At 44.0% G+C, this 21,123-nt stretch overlaps 1 protein-coding gene across 2 annotated transcripts in view; it reads left to right on the forward strand.

Moving 5' to 3' along the window:
* Nucleotides 1-21,123, forward strand: part of SMOC1 (SPARC related modular calcium binding 1) — a 424,008-nt gene that overhangs the window by 268,415 nt on the left and 134,470 nt on the right. The window contains exon 6 of one of the 2 annotated variants that reach the window (XM_069731655.1): nucleotides 16,230-16,319. In XM_069731655.1, coding sequence (XP_069587756.1) covers nucleotides 16,230-16,319 — 90 coding nt within the window. The remainder of the gene's footprint in view (nucleotides 1-16,229; nucleotides 16,320-21,123) is intronic. The other variant, XM_069731664.1, reaches the window with a different exon arrangement.

The following is a 21,123-nucleotide window of genomic DNA, read 5'->3' on the forward strand; positions in this document are numbered from 1 at the left end:
GCTTAATGCGCGCCGCCCTCTGACTGAACAGTCACAGCCAGAGGACCCGGAACACGGAACGGCACGCAGCGCTGGATCGGGGCCAGGTGACTATAGCAAGTGTCGGGGGCCTGAGCTAGCGGCGACTCTGGCACCTGACCCCCAAAGCGCGCCGGTGTCCCCGCCTGCACAGGCCCCCCAGCACTCGGCGCCCAGCGACGATAGGTGAGTATGCTATTTTTTTTATATATCGCAGCAGCATACGGGGCATATACTATGGAGCATCTTATGGGGGCCATAAACCTTTATGGAGCAGTATACGGGGCATATACTATGGAGCATCTTATGGGGGCCATAAACCTTTATGGAGCAGTGTATGGGGCATATACTATGGAGCATCTTATGGGGGCCATAAAACTTTATGGAGCAGTGTACAGAGCATATACTTTGGAGCATCTTATGGGGGCCATAAACCTTTATGGAGCAGTGTACGGGGCATATACTATGGAGCATCTTATGGGGGCCATAAACCTTTATGGAGCAGCATACGGGGCATATACTATGGAGCATCTTATGGGGGCCATCAACCATAATGCAGCAGCATACGGGGCATATCATATGGAGCATCTTATGGGGGCCATCAACCATAATGGAGCAGCATATGAGGCATATACTATGGAGCATCTTATGGGGGCCATCAACCATAATGCAGCAGCATACGGGGCATAAACTATGGAGCATCTTATGGGGGCCATCAACCATAATGGAGCAGCATATGAGGCATATACTATGGAGCATCTTATGGGGGCCATCAACCATAATCGAGCAGCATACGGAGCATATACTATGGAGCATCTTATGGGGGCCATAAAACTTTATGGAGCAGTGTACAGAGCATATACTTTGGAGCATCTTACGGGGGCCATAAACCTTTATGGAGCAGTGTACGGGGCATATACTATGGAGCATCTTATGGGGGCCATAAACCTTTATGGAGCAGCATACGGAGCATATACTATGGAGCATCTTATGGGGGCCATCAACCATAATGCAGCAGCATATGATGCATATACAATGGAGCATCTTATGGGGGCCATCAACCATAATGCAGCAGCATACAGTGCATATACTATGGAGCATCTTATGGGGGCCATCAACCATAATGGAGCAGCATATGAGGCATATACTATGGAGCATCTTATGGGGGCCATCAACCATAATGGAGCAGCATACGGGGCATATACTATGGAGCATCTTATGGGGGCCATCAACCATAATGGAGCAGCATATGAGGCATATACTATGGAGCACCTTATGGGGGCCATCAACCATAATGGAGCAGCATACGGGGCATATACTCTGGAGCATCTTATGGAGGCCATCAACCATAATGGAGCAGCATACGGGACATATACTATGGAGCATCTTATGGGAGCCATCAACCATAATGCAGCAGCATATGAGGCATATACTATGGAGCATCTTATGGGGGCCATCAACCATAATGCAGCAGCATCTGAGGCATATACTATGGACCCTCTTATGGGGGCCATCAACCATAATGCAGCAGCATATGAGGCATATACTATGGAGCATCTTATGGGGGCCATCAACCATAATGGAGCAGCATATGAGGCATATACTATGGAGCATCTTATGGGGCCATCAACCTTTATGGAGCAGCGTATGGGGCATATGGATTGGAGCAGCAAATTACAGAACGGTGGTGCAGGATAGGAGCAGCACATGACAGAACGGGGGCGCAGGATGGGAGCAGCACATGACAGAATAGGGCAGCACATGTCAGAATGGGGGCGCAGGATGGGAGCAGCACATGTCAGAATGGGGGTGCAGGATGGAAGCAGCACATGGCAGAACGGGGGTGCAGGAGGGGAGCAGCACATGACAGGATGGGGGTGCAGGATGGGAGCAGGAGCAGCAAATGACAGAATGGAGGCGCAGGATGGGTGCAGCACATGTCAGAATGGAGGCGCAGGATGGGTGCAGCACATGTCAGAATGGGGCGCAGGATGGGAGCAGCACATGTCAGAATGGGGGTGCAGGATGGGAGCAGCACATGACGGAATGGGGGCGCAGGATGGAGCAGCACATGACAGGATGGGGGCGCAGGATGGAGCAGCACATGACAGGATGTGGGCGCAGGATGGAGCAGCTCATGACAGGATGGGGACGCAGGATGGAGCAGCACATGACAGGATGGGGACGCAGGATGGAGCAGCACATGACAGGATGGGGATGCAGGATGGAGCAGCACATACCTGGATGGAGACCATATACCAATATAAGTTCTCGCCACCCGGGCGTAGAACGGGTTCAATAGCTAGTATACTATATTGGTTTGTCCCTTTTTGTAACATCCTTTGTATATTTTTACAAACACTGCCTACTTTTCGAATTAGATATATAAAATGTAATAGCTTCATTCCTCTTGCTCTATGAACCACATCCCTGAAGCCATACCCTACCTGTGTTTAGGTGCTCAGTTGGCCTGTATAAATGATTGTTGGTGGTAGATGGTTCATTTTGTTATTGTGGAGTTTGGCAGTGACCATACTTGGGTATATATGCAGCGCCCCAGAGACCTGGTCATTACAGTAATGTCGCTCTGCCACTAACGGGAGTGATGGTACGTCTGATGGCACTAAAGGAGTCCACCTGACCAGGTATCACAGTCACACACTACATTTCACACTCCGGCCACCAGGGGGAGCAAAAGGTTCTATTTATTAGGCCACTCCTCACACTTTGGTAAAACTGGGGGTTGGATAGGAAGTTAGTCAGAAGCTGGCTGGGTTTTGTCCAGGCAACATCCCATGGCAGGGGGTGTTGCGGGGAAGATTCAGAGGGGTCCCTGTCAGGCGTGGGAACCTGGCAGTGACTTAGCGACAAGGACAGATCGTTACAGAACCGCGCCTGCACTACCTTACGGCGGTATCTAAAGAAAGGACACGAAGCAAAGTATATTGTGGAGAAGTGAGAAACGAGATCAAAGCACAAAGGAGAACCAGTAGGAGTCGTGCCCCGAGATCGGCAACATCCTACTGAGGCGCGTAGCCAGTGGCCAGAACACCGAGGAAGTAACTGACTCCAAGCATTACTTCAAACAGAGGCAGGACAATTGATTATAGGTTGACTGTCTAACATACATCACCTAAGAAGACATAGGGGGCAAGCGTGGAGAGGGGCATCTCTAGGGTCCCAGAATAGCTCCGAGCCTTCCCGTCAAACGGGTGCATCCTAGCCATAACAAACTGGGGGACGAAGCAGAACATCAGAATAGAAACGACAGTTGTGAGGACTATCCCGAATGCTCAGCAGGGAAGGACTGCAACACACAGGCGCTAGTTGGTAGGCACTGATTTCCACCTGCAAAGGGAACTCTGGATGTGCCTTCGGACCGGCCGGTCTCAGACAGCCCTGTTAACAGTGCTCCGGATTGAGGATCCTGAAGTCACCAGTAAAGAGGTAAAGAGACTGCAACCCTATGTCCTCATTATTAATTGCGCCTCACACCATCGCCACCTACACTACTGGGAAGCCCTGGGGATACACTTCACCTGTGGGAAGGTATACCATCTAGCTGCCATTCCATCACCCCAGCGGACCCCTAAGCAGCGTCGGTCGCCCTGACCGAACACCACAGGTGGCGTCACGAACCCTTGACAAACTACCATCAACCCTTCCATTGGACGCCCCTTAGCAGGGTCACGGACCGGGTCCCGCCACCGTGACAACCCCAGAACTGAGACAGAGAGGACCGGTACCGAGTAACCTGTGGCCCTGTGTCTGGGGGCGCTCCAACTTGGCATCACGAACAGGATCGTACTTAAGCCTGAAGAATTGGGTCATGTGTGCCTTGGAACTGTGATTGAATTGTGCTTGAACTGTGATTTATTGCAAGGACTGTGTATTGCTATTTGCCGCCAAAAAAAAATCCCGCCAAAACTGCCACCATTGCAGCGCCAAGAGGGGCGCAGGAGAAGAAGAAGGGGGGCGTGCCATGGGAGGAGATCGGGAAAGCGGCGCCAAAAGTAGCAACCGCTTCCTCCGACTACAGCTACAGAATGACGAGCTCAGGGATGCAGGAGCTCAAACCCCAGAAAATGGAGGAGCCGCATGTGGGTGCCGTCGCAGATCAAGGAGCAGAGACGGCGACCAGTGGGTGCCAGGACGACGACGGAGTGACCCGGGATCGCCCATGCTCACCGGAGACGAACCAGAGCCTGCCGCTGCTGGAGGCGCCAGACCGCCCGACTCCGGACGTGGGGTCGGCAACGGTGAAGAAATGGAAGTCGGAGATGTGCAAGAAGATCGCACAGGGAGAGCCGTGGTCAGAGCCGCAGCATCGGTCGCCCTGACTGAACACCACAGGTGGCATCACGAACCCTTGACAAACTACCATCAACCGTTCCATTGGACGCCCCTTAGCAGAGTCACGGACCGGGTCCCGCCACCGTGACAACCCCAGAACTGAGACAGAGAGGACCGGTACCGAGTAACCTGTGGCCCTGTGTCTGGGGGCGCTCCATATACATATATTTCATGTGTTGGAATCAGATGTGTATATACTATACATTCACTGTGAGATCCCCAATAACTGGCCTAGAAGTGAAAACAGCCATTGCCTCATTCATCACTCATCACTCATCGGTCAATTGCGTAACTGTCTTAACAATTGGAGGCAGCGGAGTGTTGGTTCCTGACACCACTGATACTGATGGGTTTGATCAGGAGTCTAATGTGCATGGCTGCTTCCGAAGAATGATTGTTGATGCAGAGAAGGATCTGGCACGTCCGATTTCAGACTGCATATCTTTTTATCCTCTAAGAGATAAATCGCCACCAGTGATGACTGCCAGTAGCTCACTCTCATAGAAAACTTAATAGCTCCTCTGTATGGCTCCTGTGTATGGGAGAGTTGGGCCAGATAGCTACCTTCCAAACCATTGTTCATCCACCTATAAAAAAAAAAATGTATGGGGGGAAACCTTTTAGATTTAGACTAAGATTTTAATGAGATCAGTTTTGGAAGGAGCCAACCAGTTCACCATTTAGTAGGTTGCATCTCATTGTGTTAATTAATGAATGGTTGGTTATTTTATCACTGTTCTTAAGGTGGTCATGTGGAACCACCTTTTTAGCAAGGGTGACTGGATTTTTTTGGTGTACACAGGTATGTTTATTTTTATTTAGTACATCGGACCATATAAATAAGGCTATGTTCACATGGAATACTTGATAATATAAGGTAAGGTTACAGTATATGAAGTTCGTTAATGTGCAACCTGTTAATAACTATAATATGAGGATTCAGCTCTAGTAAAAGATTGCTGAAATGGAAGTTCTAAAGATGGCGTCTGCTGTGAAGTCATATATTCTGCTCAGTTGTTTTTGAGTTGCCTAAACGTCTCTAGGTGCTGTGCCGTTTATTAGCTTAAAGGGACACTGTCACCTGAATTTGGAGGGAACAATCTTCACCCATGGAGGCGGGGTTTTGGGGTTTTTGATTCACCCTTTCCTTACCCGCTGGCTGCATGCTGGCTGCAATATTGGATTGAAGTTCATTCTCTGTCCTCCGTAGTACACGCCTGCACAAGGTATTCTTGCCTTGCGCAAGCGTGTACTATGGAGGACAGAGAATGAACTTCAATCCAATATTGCAGCCAGCATGCAAGGAAAGGGTGAATCAAAAACTTAAAAACCCCGCCTCCATGGCTGAAGATTGTTCCCTCCAAATGCAGGTGACAATGTCCCTTTAAAGAGATATTTTGTACACTCAGGGTAATCCAAAGTTACAGGTGTCCAGCAAAGATGAGTGAATCATTTTGTTGTGAATCGAAAATGAGTCCAATTTTTGGAAATTTGGTGTACCCGATAAATTTGAAACAATTTGTGAAGTGGGTGAGGAGGCTAAGTCTTGAAGAAAATGTGGTAGCTGAATGCTATGATTTTTGAATACTCAGAAAGCACAGTGCTTCATCTTTAACCCCTTAACCCCCAAGGGGGGGTTGCATGTTAATGACCGGGCCAATTTTTACAATTCTGACCACTGTCGATTTATGAGGTTATACCTCTGGAACGCTTGTCTGGATCCCGGTGATTTTGACAGTGTTTTCTCATGACATATTGCACTTCATGTTAGTAGTAAAATTTCCTTGACATTACTTGCGTTTATTTGTGGGAAAAAAAACAGAAAATTGGCGAACATTTTGAAAATTTCGCATTTTTCCAACTTTGAATTTTCATGCCCTTAAATCACAGAGATATGTCACACAAAATACTTAATAAGTAACATTTCCCACATGTCTACTTTACATCAGCACAATTTTGGAACCAAAATTTTTTTTGTTAGGGAGTTATAAGGGTTAAAAGTTGACCAGCAATTTCTCATTTTTACAACACCATTTTTTTTAGGGACCACATTACATTTGAAGTCAATTTGAGGGGTCTATATGATAGAAAAAACCCAAGTGTGACACCATTCTAAAAGCTGCACCCCTCAAGGTGCTCAAAACCACATTCAAGAAGTTTATTAACCCTTCAGGTGTTTCACAGGAATTTTTGGAATGTTTAAAAAAAAATGACCATTTAACTTTTTTTCACAAAAAATGTACTTCAGATAAAATTTGTTTTATTTTACCAAGGGTAACAGGAGAAATTGGACCCCAAAAGTTGTTGTACAATTTGTACTGAGTACTCCGATACCCCATATGTGGGGGTAAGCCACTGTTTGGGCGCATGGCAGAGCTCGGAAAGGAAGGAACGCCATTTGACTTTTCAATGCAAAATTGACTGGAATTGAGATAGGACGCCATGTCTCTTTTGGAGAGCCCCTTGATGTGCTTAAACATTGAAAACCCCCACAAGTGACACCATTTTGGAAAGTAGACCCCCTAAGGAACTTATCTAGATGTGTATTGAGCACTTTGAACCCCCAAGTGCTTCACAAGAGTTTATAATGTAGAGGTGTAAAAATAAAATATCTTATTTTTTTCACAAAAATGATCTTTTAGCCCCCAGTTTTGTTTTTTTCCAAGGGTAACAGGAGAAATTGGATCCCGAAAGTTGTCCAATTTGTCCTGAGTACGCTGATACCCCATATGTGCAAGAAAACTACTGTTTGGGAGCATGGCAGAGCTTGGAAGGGAAGGAGCACTGTTTTACTTTTTCAATGCAGAACTGGATGGAATTGAGATTGGACGTCATGTTGCGTTTGCAGAGCCCCTGGTGTGTCTAAACAGTGGAAACCTCCCAATTCTAACTCCAACCCTAATCCCAACCCTAACCACACCCCTAACCCCAACACACCCCTAATCCTAATCCCAACCCTAACCACACCCCTTAACCCTGACACACCCTTAATCCAACCATAAACGTAATCCACACCCTAACCCCAACTTTAGCCCCAACCCTAACCCTAACCCTAATGGGAAAATGGAAATAAATACATTTTTTTTATTTAATTATTTTTCCCTAACTAAGGTGGTGATAAAGGGGGGTTTGATTTACTATTTATAACGGGTTTTTATAGCGGATTTTTATGATTGGCAGCTGTCACACACTAAAAGACATTTTTTATTGCAAAAAATATTTTTTGCGTTACCACATTATGAGAGTTATAATTTTTCCATATTTTGGTCAACAGAGTCATGTGAGGTCTTGTTTTTTGCGGGACGAGTTGACGTTTTTATTGGTACCATTTTCAGGCACATGACATTTTTTCATCGCTTTTTATTCCGATTTTTGTTAGACAGAATGAACAAAAACCAGCAATTCGTGAATTTCTTTTGGGGGGGCGATTATACCGTTCCATGTTTGGTAAAATTGATAAAGCAGTTTTATTCTTCGGGTCAGTACAATTTACAGCGATACCTCATTTATATCATTTATGTTTAGGCGCTTTTACATAATAAAAACTATTTTATAGAAAAAATAATTATTTTTGCATCGCTTTATTCTGAGGGCTATAACTTTTTTATTTTTTTGCTGATGATGCTGTATGGCTACTCGCTTTTTGCGGGGCAAGATGACATTTTTGGCGGTACCATGTTTATTTATATTCGTCTTTTTGATCGCGTGTTATTCCACTTTTTGTTCGGCGGTATGATGATAAAGCATTGTTTCTTGCCTCTTTTTTTTTTCTTATGGTGTTCACTCAAGGGGTTAGCTAGTGGGACAGTTTTATAGGTCGGGTAATTACGGACGCGGCAATACTAAATATGTGTACTTTTATTGTCTTTTTTTATTATTTACATAAAGAAATGTATTTATTGGAGCAATATTTTTTTTCATTTATTTAGGACTTTTTTTTTTTACACATGTTAATATTTTTTTTTTACTTTTTTACTTTGTCCCAGGGTGGGAAATCATCGTATAGTGGCAGATCGTTGATTTGACACTTTGCACAACACTGTGTCAGATCAGTGATCTGACAGGCAGTGCTGCAGGCTTGCCGGCGCCTGCTCTCAGCAGGCACTTGCAAGCCACCTCCCTGCAGGACCCGGAAGGCCCCCCCTGTGGCCATCTTGGATCCGGGGCCTGCAGGGAGGAGGACGGAGGAGACACTCGGAAAAAATGCAATTACATCGTGTTGTTCCGAGGGTCTCAGGGAGGCACGCAGAGAGCCCCCTCCCTGCGCGATGCTTCCCTATGCAGCCGGAACGCTGCGATCATGTTTGATTGCTGTGTTCTGGGGGTTAATGTGCCGAGAGCGGTCCGTGTAATAATCAGCTGACACCCGGCCGCGATCGGCCGCCCTGACGTGAGCGCGGCCGATCGCCTATGACGTACTATCCGTCCCTGGGAATTAAGTCCCAGGTCTCCTCGACGGGATAGTACGCCTAATGGCATAAAGGGGTTAAAAAAGTGCTTTTTAAGTGACCTTCGTGCCTGTAGAGGCAACTTGCTAGCTAATAAAGCTGTCTCATCACAGCAATCTGTGACTGTTTCAAAAGATGTGTACTAACAGTGAAGGAGCTTCATTTAATCTGAGCTTGTAGAGATAGTGACCATGACCAAGCTACAACTTCACTGTATTTGTCACATAGAAACATTTATCACTAGAGATGAGCGAACTATTCAAGGTTCAGTTCGGATCGGCAAACTTCCCGATGTTCGTTGAACATAACCGAACCCCATTAAATTCAATGGGAGGCAAAACCACAACACCTTCAGGGGGGCCCAAAAGCTGCCAAAACAGCTCAAATTGGGGGAGACCCCAGAAAAAGTGGCATCACCTGACTCATAGTAGTAATGTTACAATGGCACAGCAGCCGTCAAGCATGGGCCATGCACGAGACTGGGCCTGAACCAGCATTTACAGCTTTCAATTTAAGTTCAAATTAAAGGGTGGGTAAGGGACCTGTGTAGGCCTGCTGTGCTGGGAGCCCTGATACCTCATGCAACAGCAACAAACTGCTTTTGTGCTCAGGAACACTCAGGTGGTACAAATATCAGCTTCGTAGATTATTATTGTTAGAAAAATGTATGGATAGTAAATAAGTTGACTGAAAGTAAGTGCAGGCCTGCCCGTCTGGGAGCCCTACTGCTACAGGAAGCACACATGAAGGAGACCCAAGTTGGAGTCCAAACATTTCCAAAAATTAGGTGCAGACATCAGGAAAAGTGGCATCAATTTACCCACAGTAAAAATAGTATGGAGCTCTGAGACCCCTTCCACTAAAGGCAACCCACCAGATGGAGACCCAGCTTGGAGTCTCCACATTTAAAAATATTGTTAGTGACAGCAGCCACAGAAGCCATGACAAAAAGGTGTCACTGACTGCAATAACGTGAGATCAATGCAGCAAACTAAAAACTACACTATTGCCTAGTCTGCCCAGTCTGCAACTGGGGTGCAAAAGTCATTGGAGATCCATGACTTGTTCGTCTTGATGAAAGTTAGGTGGTCTACACTTTCAAGAGACAGCCAGATGCTCTTATCCATCAGGACACCACAAACAGCGCTGAAGAGTAGACACATTCCGAGAGATTGCTGGCTGCCTTGCATTACAACCTCCAAGGCACGACAGGCGAGCTCAGGCCAATCTTTCATTTTTGAAGACCAAAATGCAAAAGGATACAAACACTCCTGATGGCATTGATATTGAGCTTGAGATTCTACTGCACCATCCTCTCCAGTCGTTCACTATGTGTCTGACTTGTACTCTGTTCTGTTGGTGCACAGGCTGGTCTAAAAAATGTGTGAAATGACTCACAGAAATTGCTTCTGCCACTTACACTGCTGCTGCTAATGTTTTTACATTGATGACTTGGAAGTCGCCCATCATCTCTTCCTTCTCATCCTCCTCTATTTGTTTCTTGGCTCCTGCACCTACAGTACACTAACAGTTTGTCTGGTACCATGAGCCTCCCTCGATCGGTGTAATCCACCCTCCCAAAGCACCCACCTGTGCAACGACCTTCCGGAACTTAGAGATATTGTTATCCTTTCCGAATCCTTCTCTGCTTCCTCCTCTTTTTCCGTGACCACCACCTCCTCCCGCAAACTATTCAAAGTTTGCTCCAGCATGTAAATGACGAAATATTGATGCTAATGACTGCGTCGTCACCGCTAACCATCTTAGTAAGCATTACGAAACTGTGCATAAGGGTGCAGAGGTCATTCATATGGGCCCACTCCGTAAGCATGATTTGCACCACGTCCGTACTGCGTTGGGCCAGGCTATGCAAAATTGCATACTGCACCAGGGCTCGTCGTTACTGCCACAATCACTGCAACATGTGCAGAGTGTAATTCCACCATGTCAGCACATTGCACATCAACGGGTTAATCTGTAGGCCAAAAAAAGTCTGTAGCGATGCAAGTCGATAACCTGCGGGGTGCGAATGGCAGAAGTGAGCACACAGCGACCATGCTTTCTGCAGTAGCGCATCCAGGCCGGGAAATTGCTGTACCACCAGGTTGAGGATGTGAGTCATGCAAGGCACGTGTGTGAGCTTGCCACCACCAGGTTCGCACAATTATCGCACACTGCCTTCATTAGATCCAGGTTCAGTAGAGACAGCCGTTGCTCAAACTCGGCCTGGATAGCTGTCCACAACTCTTAAGCTGTGTGACTGCGATTTCCAAGGCCTATTAATTTAAACACTGCCAAATTGCGGTTAGCCCTGCTTATGCAGTATGGAAGTGGGGGTGGGATTCTCTCTGAACACGTGTCTCATTAAGGGAGAGGTTGAGGGCACAGGTGGAGGCCCTAGAGCAGGTGGATGAAACAGAAGCAGTGTAGGAACTGTTAGATACAGAGGTTTCTCCCCCAAGCCTTGGGGATTCCATAACTTGTGGAGAAGCCCCTTTCTGATCTGCCCCCACAACCACCAGAGTCAACCAGTGTTTAGTTAGTAAGATGTAACGCCCCTGGCCATGCTTCCTCGTCCAGGTGTCAGTGGTGAAATGCACCCTGTCAGACATACAGTCTTTCAAGGAACGGGTGGTGTTATCTGCTACATGCTGGTGTAGCACAGGCACAGCTTTTTTACAGAAGTAATGGTGACTGGGCAACTGGAATACCGTCTGTATCCACCGTCTGTATCCACCAGGTGAAAAGGCAACATTTCTGTGTCCAAGAGATTGGATATGGTGAAGTTCAAGCTCTTAGCTTTGACATGTGTATGAGAAAATAATCTTTTATGTGAGTACAACTGTGGGACAGAGGGCTGGCTGCTGTGCTGAACGAGTGGATTAGGGTATACATGACAAGCTGCTGGACTGTGAGTGAGGTGCAGGTGGAGATGTTAAGATGGATTGAGAAAGATGTGGTGTGCTTGGTGTCTGAGATCGGTCAAAAATGGCAGACATGTCCACTTCTGTAACAGCTGACGGGCTCTCACTCACAGTGACTGTAGCTGGTAAACAAGTGGACGTTCTGTGGCCTGAGACTTGTGTGAGAACATTTGCCATGGTGACAGAGGAGGAAGCAGCTGTAGATGAAATGATGGGGCAGCAAGTGGTTGTCAAGGCCTGCTAGGCCACACTTTAACATAGTGAGATTCCCAGACTAATGCCTGTTGATTGCAAATGTGCGGGTTCATGCATGTAGTAGTCAAATTATTGGAACTTTTGCCTCTATTGAGCCATTTTTTACAAATTTGACAGATAATGTGAGTTGGATCATCCTTTGCGGTCTCCAAAAGAATGCAGTGCTTGTCATGGTTGCATCACTCCGTGTCTGTGTGGGAAGCCATAATGTAATCTCCTCATTTTTCTCTTTTCCACCTTTGCTGAGCTACTCAACTGCGTGCCTTTGGGTTCATACCAAGTGTGATCTATATCTCACCATCATCCTCTCTGTTTGGATCACCTCCACGCCCGAGGGTTGAAGTCTGGTGACGACTGTCTGTATTCTGCTCGGACCCTACTTCGTCCGACCCTGGATCCAACTGAAAAAAATTTGGGGCATTGGTGCAGATGGTTCTTTTGGATTCTGTGAATCTTTGGAGCAGACCTCTGATGCCCATAGAATAGAATGTGTGAATAGCTCTGCAGACTCGACCATCTGTGGTCTTCCCCACAGTCAGTTGGGCGGTTGGAGATTTGTAATGCAGGGGAACCAGGGTAATTGTGGTGACACCTCTGAGTACTCTCCTATGTGTGATGTTAAGGTGGAGGAAGGGAAGCAGATGCCACTTGATGCAGCATTTGCCATCCACTGGAGTACATGCTCTTTCTGGCCCTAATCTACAAGGTGTACCGCTGTGTGGTTACCAAAGAAAAGGAGTCGAGTAGTCCATAAAAATAAAATAAGTTGTCAGTTGTCTTTGGATAGGACGAACCAGTGTTTGTTCAGTAGAACTTTCAGTAACATTGCCATCAACCCCACGTAAACTTCAAACACCAAGACTATTCCCCTTTCCGCCACGACTTTGTTTTTTCCCACTCATGTTTTCCCAACTCTAGGCCCACACCTGTCAGTCGACTGTCGCTAAATTAACAATCAGTATTTATTTGCTGAGAGACACTCTGGACCACAAAATTAGTACAAAAGATTTATATGCTGAAATGTGGACTGCTGGCTGGACCACACAATTAGCACAAAAAATTGATATACTGGAAGGTCGGTTTGACACAGGATCCTATCTATGTGAATTAGCTGATAGCTAGTTCACATAGATAGGTGGTTTATTATCTGACTACTTGCAGCAGCAGCCTCACTACGCTGTTACAGTCACAAAATGGGGTCAAAGCCACAGGTCCGCTTTTTAAGTGGAGAGGAGCATGTGACTTCAGCAGCCAATAACACAAGACCTTGTGTCTGGACGTTGTGGATGATTTCTGCGCCCTGATTGACTGCCAAAATCTCCACACATTAAGTAATAAAACATAACAGTCCGCCGCTCCTCTGACCTCTCCCTACCCCCTCCCCTCATCAAACAGGTCCCCATTGTTCATCATACAGCACCACCATCCTAGCCAAAGTCCTAGAAAAAGCATTAGTGGAAACTCGATCATTTACCGAACTTTGCTGATTTTGAGGAAAATACTCGGGAATCCGAAACCGAATGTGCAATGTTCGTGCCGACTTTGAGTTTTCGAACAAGGTTCGCTCATCTCTATTGATAACATGTTGGTGATTTAAAAATGAAGTTCTGTAGTACAATCTGATCTTTTATAGGAAATAGCTTTGCAAAGGTACCATATATGAGGGTCTAAACGACCCCATACACATAAGACAGAAATAAGCAGACTGTGGGGGAAAAAAGCTATCTCAAACGTCATTGGCCAAGCTGATTTTTTTTTCGGGCTGATGAAGCAGCCATTGCTTATCATAGGTCCCAAAAAATGCAACATGCCGAATTGGTAGGTTGAACAATAACAATTCTAACAATAACAATTATTGGTCGGGTTGGGTATCAGTGAAAGTGGACAATCCTTTTTTTCACCAAATCGGCCAACAATTGTTTGTTCTGGTCAAAATCGTCTATTTCAGACAACTTTTATCTTATGTAGGTGGTCTTAAAAATATGACAGTTTTTATTTTTAACTGGTATGGTTAAACTGGACTGTTTTAATCTAACATATTAACAAAAGGTTAACAAAAGAATAAAACCACTGATAATAGGCATTTTAAGATGCATGAGGGATGTTATTTTCCTACACAACATATGATGAACTTTGAGAGATTCTGGAATTCACAGGACATACTTGATTAAATCATTTTTGCATTAAACCATGTGAGAGCTCAATTGTGTTATATTCTGAGAGTCCATGGAAATCCCACATTGCGGTATGTGTATATGTGTTAGAAAGTAAGGAGGACAGAATGATGCATTAGATTTCATCATTTATATTTGATGTTCTTTGTCAATATGAGTCATTTCACCCATCACATAAGTTTTAAATATTAAAACTACGCAATTGAAATCCTTATGGCCTAGAAACTTGAGTGTAAATAAGGCCCATCAGTGGCTTAGTCTGCTTTTTGTAATTCAAATGCCAACTTCAGGTACAGCAATTTGGCTCAGCCTCAAAGTCTAGTATTTTTAGTAGTATGGATGTAATTTATTATATTGGTAGATGTTTCATCAAATCATCATTATAAAAAAGGTTTAGATCTTTCTGTCTGACTTTCTTTAATCATGCAAAATATTGGAAAAGCAGATGCTGAAGAGCAATATCCATCTTTCATCTTCCCTGGGGAGACCTGATGATTTTCTATCGTTGATATCATAGTATACTTTTTTCCAAAATCTGCTGCTTGATTCTTCCAAATATTTGCTGGCCAAGCTAGACACAAAGCCAGAATGTTTTCTTGGGCATTGTGGTTTGATTAAAGTGGAATGCATCCGGTGACTGAGCTACAAAAGGACCATGATGTTAGAATATCATGCAACCACTATCCCATCAGGAAAGACATTCTCTAACATAGTAGCTAAGCCATTGGTTTTCCAATCAGGTCTTCTCTAAAGATAGCTGAGAGGATGTGAGCAGGCCCCAGCTACAGTAGGTTTCTACGAAGATGCAGTCTTTGTGATTACTCAAGGGATTGCAGCGTGGTATGAATGGTCCATGCCAGGTGTTGCAATATGGACCACTATGTCACATTATATAGTTTTTAAGGTTTAAAGTAGACCTAAGTCCATTGAGTTCAACTCATAGTCTAACATGTTGATCCATGACGCCAATGCCTGGCACGCCAACATCAGCTGCTGGCCCCTGATTAGCCAGCGGCATCTATTGCAGTGTAGGGAGCCAGAGGTTCCTCCGGTTGAACGCCAATTAATATGGATAAATGTATTTATTTTACTCACTTATATAGCGCCATTAGTTCCACAGTGTTTTAAAGAAATTATCGGCAGTGAAGTGTGGGAGAAAAACTGGTGAACCCGGTGGAAACCCACACAAACTGCTTTCAGATGTTGTCCTTGGTGGGCAATGAACCTAGGACCCAAGCGCTGCATGGCTACAGTGCTAATCACTGAGCCACCGTGCTGCCCAAATTGCATGACAAGCATTGAATGAGAGGTGAGGGTGAGGACAGAACACAATGATAAATGACAGTCGGCAAGATCAGGAATACAATTCAGCAACTACCTACATTGTGGTCATAACTCAGTCAGCAGTGTGGTCTCCCGACAAATCAGACTTTGTAGTCAGGTAGCAGGTAAAGTGGTTGGAAGTCCTGGTAAACAAAGTGAGGATTAAAATCAGGTCGGAGGAGTAAAAACTGTTAAGGGGTACAAAAACAAATCAAGATCACTAGACGAAGGAAGGAAAAACAAGTCCAAAAATACAAGAAACAAAATTTCAGAACAGTGGCTAATGGACTTTAGGCACAAATTTATCTCACACAGGACAGTGAATTACGAATGTGAATACTATTGGAGGCATGAGAATATCTAGGTATGCCCTTTTCAGTCAGAGTTAATTGACGGGCCATGTATGTTAAGGATCAGCAGACTGACCATCTTCTCAGATAATATTGCTCTGCATGAATGGAAGCACAGCAGCCCCGTGGATTAAAGATTACCACAAGAGCATGGTCAGATAAGTGTAGTACAACTTGCCAATCATTATTTTACAAATCAAGACATTTAATGCATTTCATTTGTGGAGAAAGAATCTTTTGTCGAATAACATTTTCATACATAGATTTAATATTTTGCTGTTTGTGTGTTTTTTTTTCTATGTGTTAACGTGGCCGGGCCACGTGCAAAACCCAAACCTTTCAACAATTCTGCAGAGTAGATAGCATTTACCTCAATAATGGTAGTTTCTTTTCGTTTCTTTCTAACCCTAAATTCAGATGATGGATCCAAACCTACACCTACCATGGAGACGAAACCAATATTCGAAGGAGACGGTAAGAGAACATTTGTTTTGTTTCAAATTAATATTGTGCTTATAATAATGATTGAAAGGGAACCTGTCAGCAGCTTTTTGCCACCTAATTTGAGAGCAGCAGAATGTACAGACAAAGAAACTCATTCCAGCAATGTGTAAATTACTGGGCTGCTTGATGAAGCTTTGATAAAAGTTTTATCAGGAGGAGATTATCACTAGAGGACTAGTAAACCTGCTGCCATGTAGTCCAACCGCTAATTGTCAGCTTTCTGCCTATGCACAACGTACACAGAAAGCTTCCAATCAGTGGTGAGGGCAGAGTTATATTCAGTGGTTTACAAAAGTACTCACCCCCTTAGCTTTTTTACCTATTTTGTTACATTACAACCTGTTTAAATATTTTTAGAATCCGATTTGTGTGGGAGGCATCAGCACTAATTAGTCTAAGTTGGTAAAGCGATATGAGAAAAATATAGGCACAAATTTAAATTATTATTATAGCACCATTTATTCCATGGCGCTTTCTTTGTTAATACATGTATACATTATAAAAAACAAGTACAATAATCTTAAACCATACAAGTAGAGATGACCCTGCCCGTGAGGGCTCACAGACTGCAATCATGGGATCAAATAACTAAAAATTGGCTTGTAAGTGTCACATGGTCTGTCAGTATATATACACTTTACCTTTTCTGAAAGGTCACAGAGGCTGCAATACTATTAGGCAAGAGGCACCACTAACAAAACAACACCATGAAGACCAAGGAGATCTCCAAAGAAGTCAGGGACAAAGTTGTTGAAAAGTACAAATCAGGGTTGGGTTAGAAAAAAAATATCCCAATCTGTGATTATCCTCCGGAGTACCATCAAATCCATTATCCTCAAATGGAAAGAACATGGTACCACAACAAACCTGCCAAGAGAGGGCCGCCCACCAAAACTCTCAGCTGGGGCAAGGAGGGCATTAATCAAATAGGAAGCACGAAGACCGAAGGTGACCTTGAAGGAGCTGCAAAGTTCCCATGCCGAGACTGGAGTATCTGTCCATATGACCATAAAAAGCCATACATTCCATAGAGGTGGCCTTTATGGAGCAGTGAGAAGAAAAAAGCCTTAAGGCTAAGTTCACACTGGGCGTTTGTGCTGCGTTTTTTTCTGCAGTAAAACCTGAGTTCTTGTTCAAATGATTTTTATTAAACATTTTGAAATCTTTTGAAGTTTAACCTTGTGTTAAACTTGAGCAAAGGCAAGATTGTACTTATAGTAAATTTAACATATAATCTTGAGTTAATCTTGAGTAAAAGCAAGATTATATATATAACCTAACAAGTCTAAACATTGCATAGTAGATTTTTTTTTTAAATCATAGATATAGAATAGTATGTCTTTTAGGATAATAAGTTGTCTAATAAATTGAATACCAGTATTTAGGATAATGAGGGAGGGATGGGGAGGAGGGGAAGATGGTGGGTAAAGGTTGTCCCAGGCAAAACCTGAGTTCTTGGCAGGAAAGAAACAGTGGCAAACTTGCAGGATTTGCAGTGCTTTTTGCAGCGTTTTTGGTGTGCTTTTTCATACGTTTTTTTCCATTCAATGGCTGAAAAATGCTGAAAGAATTGACATGCTCTATGTCCAAAAAGCGCAGCAAAGCACAAAATTCTGATGGCAAAAAAACCAATGTGTGTGCATGAGATTTCTGAAATCTCATAGACAAAGCTGGTATTGTCAAATGCAGCTGAAAATTAGCATAAAAAGGCAGCAAAAAAGCTGCAAAAACGCCCAGTGTGAACATAGCCTTACTTACACAAAAAATTGTATACCTCATATTGAGTTTGGGACAAAAACATGTAGGAGACTCCCCAAATGTATAGAGGAAGGTTCTGTGGTCAGATGAGATCTAAATGGAACTTTTTGGGCACCAAGGTAAACATTATGTCCGGAGCTAAACCAACACCGCTCATCACCTGAAGAACCACATCTCCACAGTTAAACATGGTGGTAGAAGAATCATGTGGCGAAGATGTTTTTCAGCAGCACAGACAGGGAAGACGTCACAAGTCGAAGGGCAGATGGATGGTGCGAAAGACAGGGAATTCTTCAGCAAAATCTGTTTTAATCTGTCAGTGATTTGAGACTGGGACGAAGGTTCACCTTCCAACAAGACAATGACCCGAAGCATACTGCTGAAGCAACACTTGAGTGGTCTATGGTGAAACATGTAAATGTTTTGGAGTGGCCTAGTCACAGCCCAGACCTCAATCCAATTGAGAATCTGTGATTTTGCTTTGAGGAATGGGCAAAAATCCCAGTGACAAGATGTGGAAAGCTCATAAAATTTATCCAAAGCTACTTGCAGCTGTAATTGCCACAAAAGGAGGCTGTACAAAGTCCTGACTTTAGGGGGTGAATAGTTATCCACACAGAAGTGGTCACTCATTTTGTCCTATTTGTTTGCTTCACAATAAAAAGAAAGCCAAAGGTTCACAGTTGTAGGCATGTTCTTTACATGAACTTGTGCAAACCCCCCAAAAATAGTGAAATTCCAAGTTGTGAGCTAATGAAGAGTTCAACATTCAGAGAACTGGTAGATTGACAGCAGATAAAAACAATGATTTTATAAAAAGCTGCAGTAAGCAGCGCAGAAAATGATACATTGCTGGAATCATCGTCTCTGCACTTACATCATGCTGTTCTCAGGTGTTATAGCAAAAATATGGTGATAGATTTCCTTTAATTTAAAAGAAAATTGCATATATCTTTCCATACACAATGTTAGGCAGTCTGTGGCATTTCATTCCGAATGACCTCCAGTGTCCTTTTTCATTTCAGTAGAAGCTATGTTATCCTTCATGAGTTGGTTTTATAACGACCCAAAATCTGGAAAGAAATTGTCCAAAGTCTTCAAAGCATGCAACAAATCAAAATAACTTCACAAAACTTCACATCCGCGCTCTATATACACATAGTCGAGGTAAAATCTACATAAAGTCCAAGCCTTGCAGCTTTCAAACTGCCGCCTTCCATGGAATTGTGATGAACACCTGTTTCTTGTTTCATTTTCTTCACCACTTGATGGTTTCCAAAAGTGACAATGACCTACAGGTCAGCAATTTCCTGTTCTCTGCACATGGGCAGGTTCATTTTTGGACTCAGGAAATCACCTCCCTCCTGGTCAGGTTATATTTGGTCACATACAATGCAGGCCATATGTATTGGAATAAAATGCAGCCCATCAAAGCAATGCTGTACACAGTGCCTAGACTCCAGTCTTGGAGAATCACTAGTTTCTCAACCTGTTCACTGTTTAAAGAGTACATATCATCTACATAAAAACAGCTCCTTAAACATTGTAGGTTTTCTTTTAAAGAGGGTTTTCATTTCAAATTTGTTAAGATATATTAAAATTGTATAGTTGTTGGGGGTCCAGCTGCTGTGACCTCTACTATTAGATGTTGTGGCCACATGCTGTACCTTGTTTTCATCAAGAATGCACTCTAAAGTTCTAGTTTTTGCAAATATTTTTCTACTGTTGACTTAAAATCCATGTCACTGGGAAAAGTTGCATGTCACTTATTGACACAGAATAGACACAAAAAATGTAGCAAGGAAGGAAAGGTGGGTTCCCACACCATGTGATGCAAGATCTTGGATCTTGGATTGGATCTTCCTGGAGGGTGCTCGTCCTGACGGTGATTACGGCCAAATGGAAGCAGTAGAGGAGGGGAGGAGTGAAGTTCAGCACGGTCATCCAGGTGACATAAGAGTTACTTTTATTGGGTTCTCAAAACATAAAATAAATTAAAAACAAAACCAAAGGTAACTTTTATGTCACCTGGATGGCCGTGCTGAACTTCACTCCTCCCCCCTCCTCTACTGCTTCCATTTTATGAAAAATGTAGCTCCACCTTTACCACGCCAAGTGCATGGGGAAAGCTACACTGCTGATGGACATTTCCTTAACTATCTACTCCACAGATCTACCGTCAGAGCCCCTCTGTAGAGCATGTTGTGTTATAGACGCTGGCCCATTTTATTATTTAGGGTTGAGACCATGTATGACCATGAATCACCATCACCATCAGAGTCTAGATATTGTCCTGTTGGCCTGGTGAACCTAGTTAAGTGCGGTGATTGAGCTTCTTACCTGGCACAAATTCCAAGATACAGTTAGTTCGACATCCACTTCTGCCATTACCTATCTTAACCTTAAAAACTTGCATCCTGAATTGACTTGTTTTTAGCACTTTGGACTTTTGCACATCGCATTGACAGTTGTGCAACAAAAGAAATGCAATGACTTGCACAACACTTGATTAATGTTAAAAAGTTTCCACAAACATAGGGAATGTTGCTATATGAATTTAGATACACAAGAAAATAACATATCTAGTGTGGAGACATGAGGGTCAGTGAGTGCTCTCGTCCGCTGGCTTGGCTGTCATTAGAAAGACCACATAGATTAGGGCTCATCCCACTGAACTGCCGTTCTCCTGCCCTGTGGGCAGAATACTACTCGGACACCATAGGGTGAAGTAACTTAATGGGGTGGTACTTTATTGGATCACCAACAGTCAATAACATATAGTACTGTCCCAGCAACTACATAAGATGGTGCAAATGACAGTCTCTGCTGGCTCGCTGGAAATTATGTGACTTTGGGCCAACTACCCCAACCAATAGCAACCCGCTTTTGGCAGGCATCCACAGAGAGGACATAACAGCAAGATTAGGAAGCTGACAGTCCATTGACGTATATGGCCAGGTGACCTGATTGTCCCAACCTGGGTTCTCCAAATGTCCTAATGGTTCCGTGATGGGCA

Source organism: Ranitomeya imitator, chromosome 1 (genome assembly GCF_032444005.1).
Source record: "Ranitomeya imitator isolate aRanImi1 chromosome 1, aRanImi1.pri, whole genome shotgun sequence".
Lineage (NCBI taxonomy): Eukaryota > Metazoa > Chordata > Amphibia > Anura > Dendrobatidae > Ranitomeya > Ranitomeya imitator.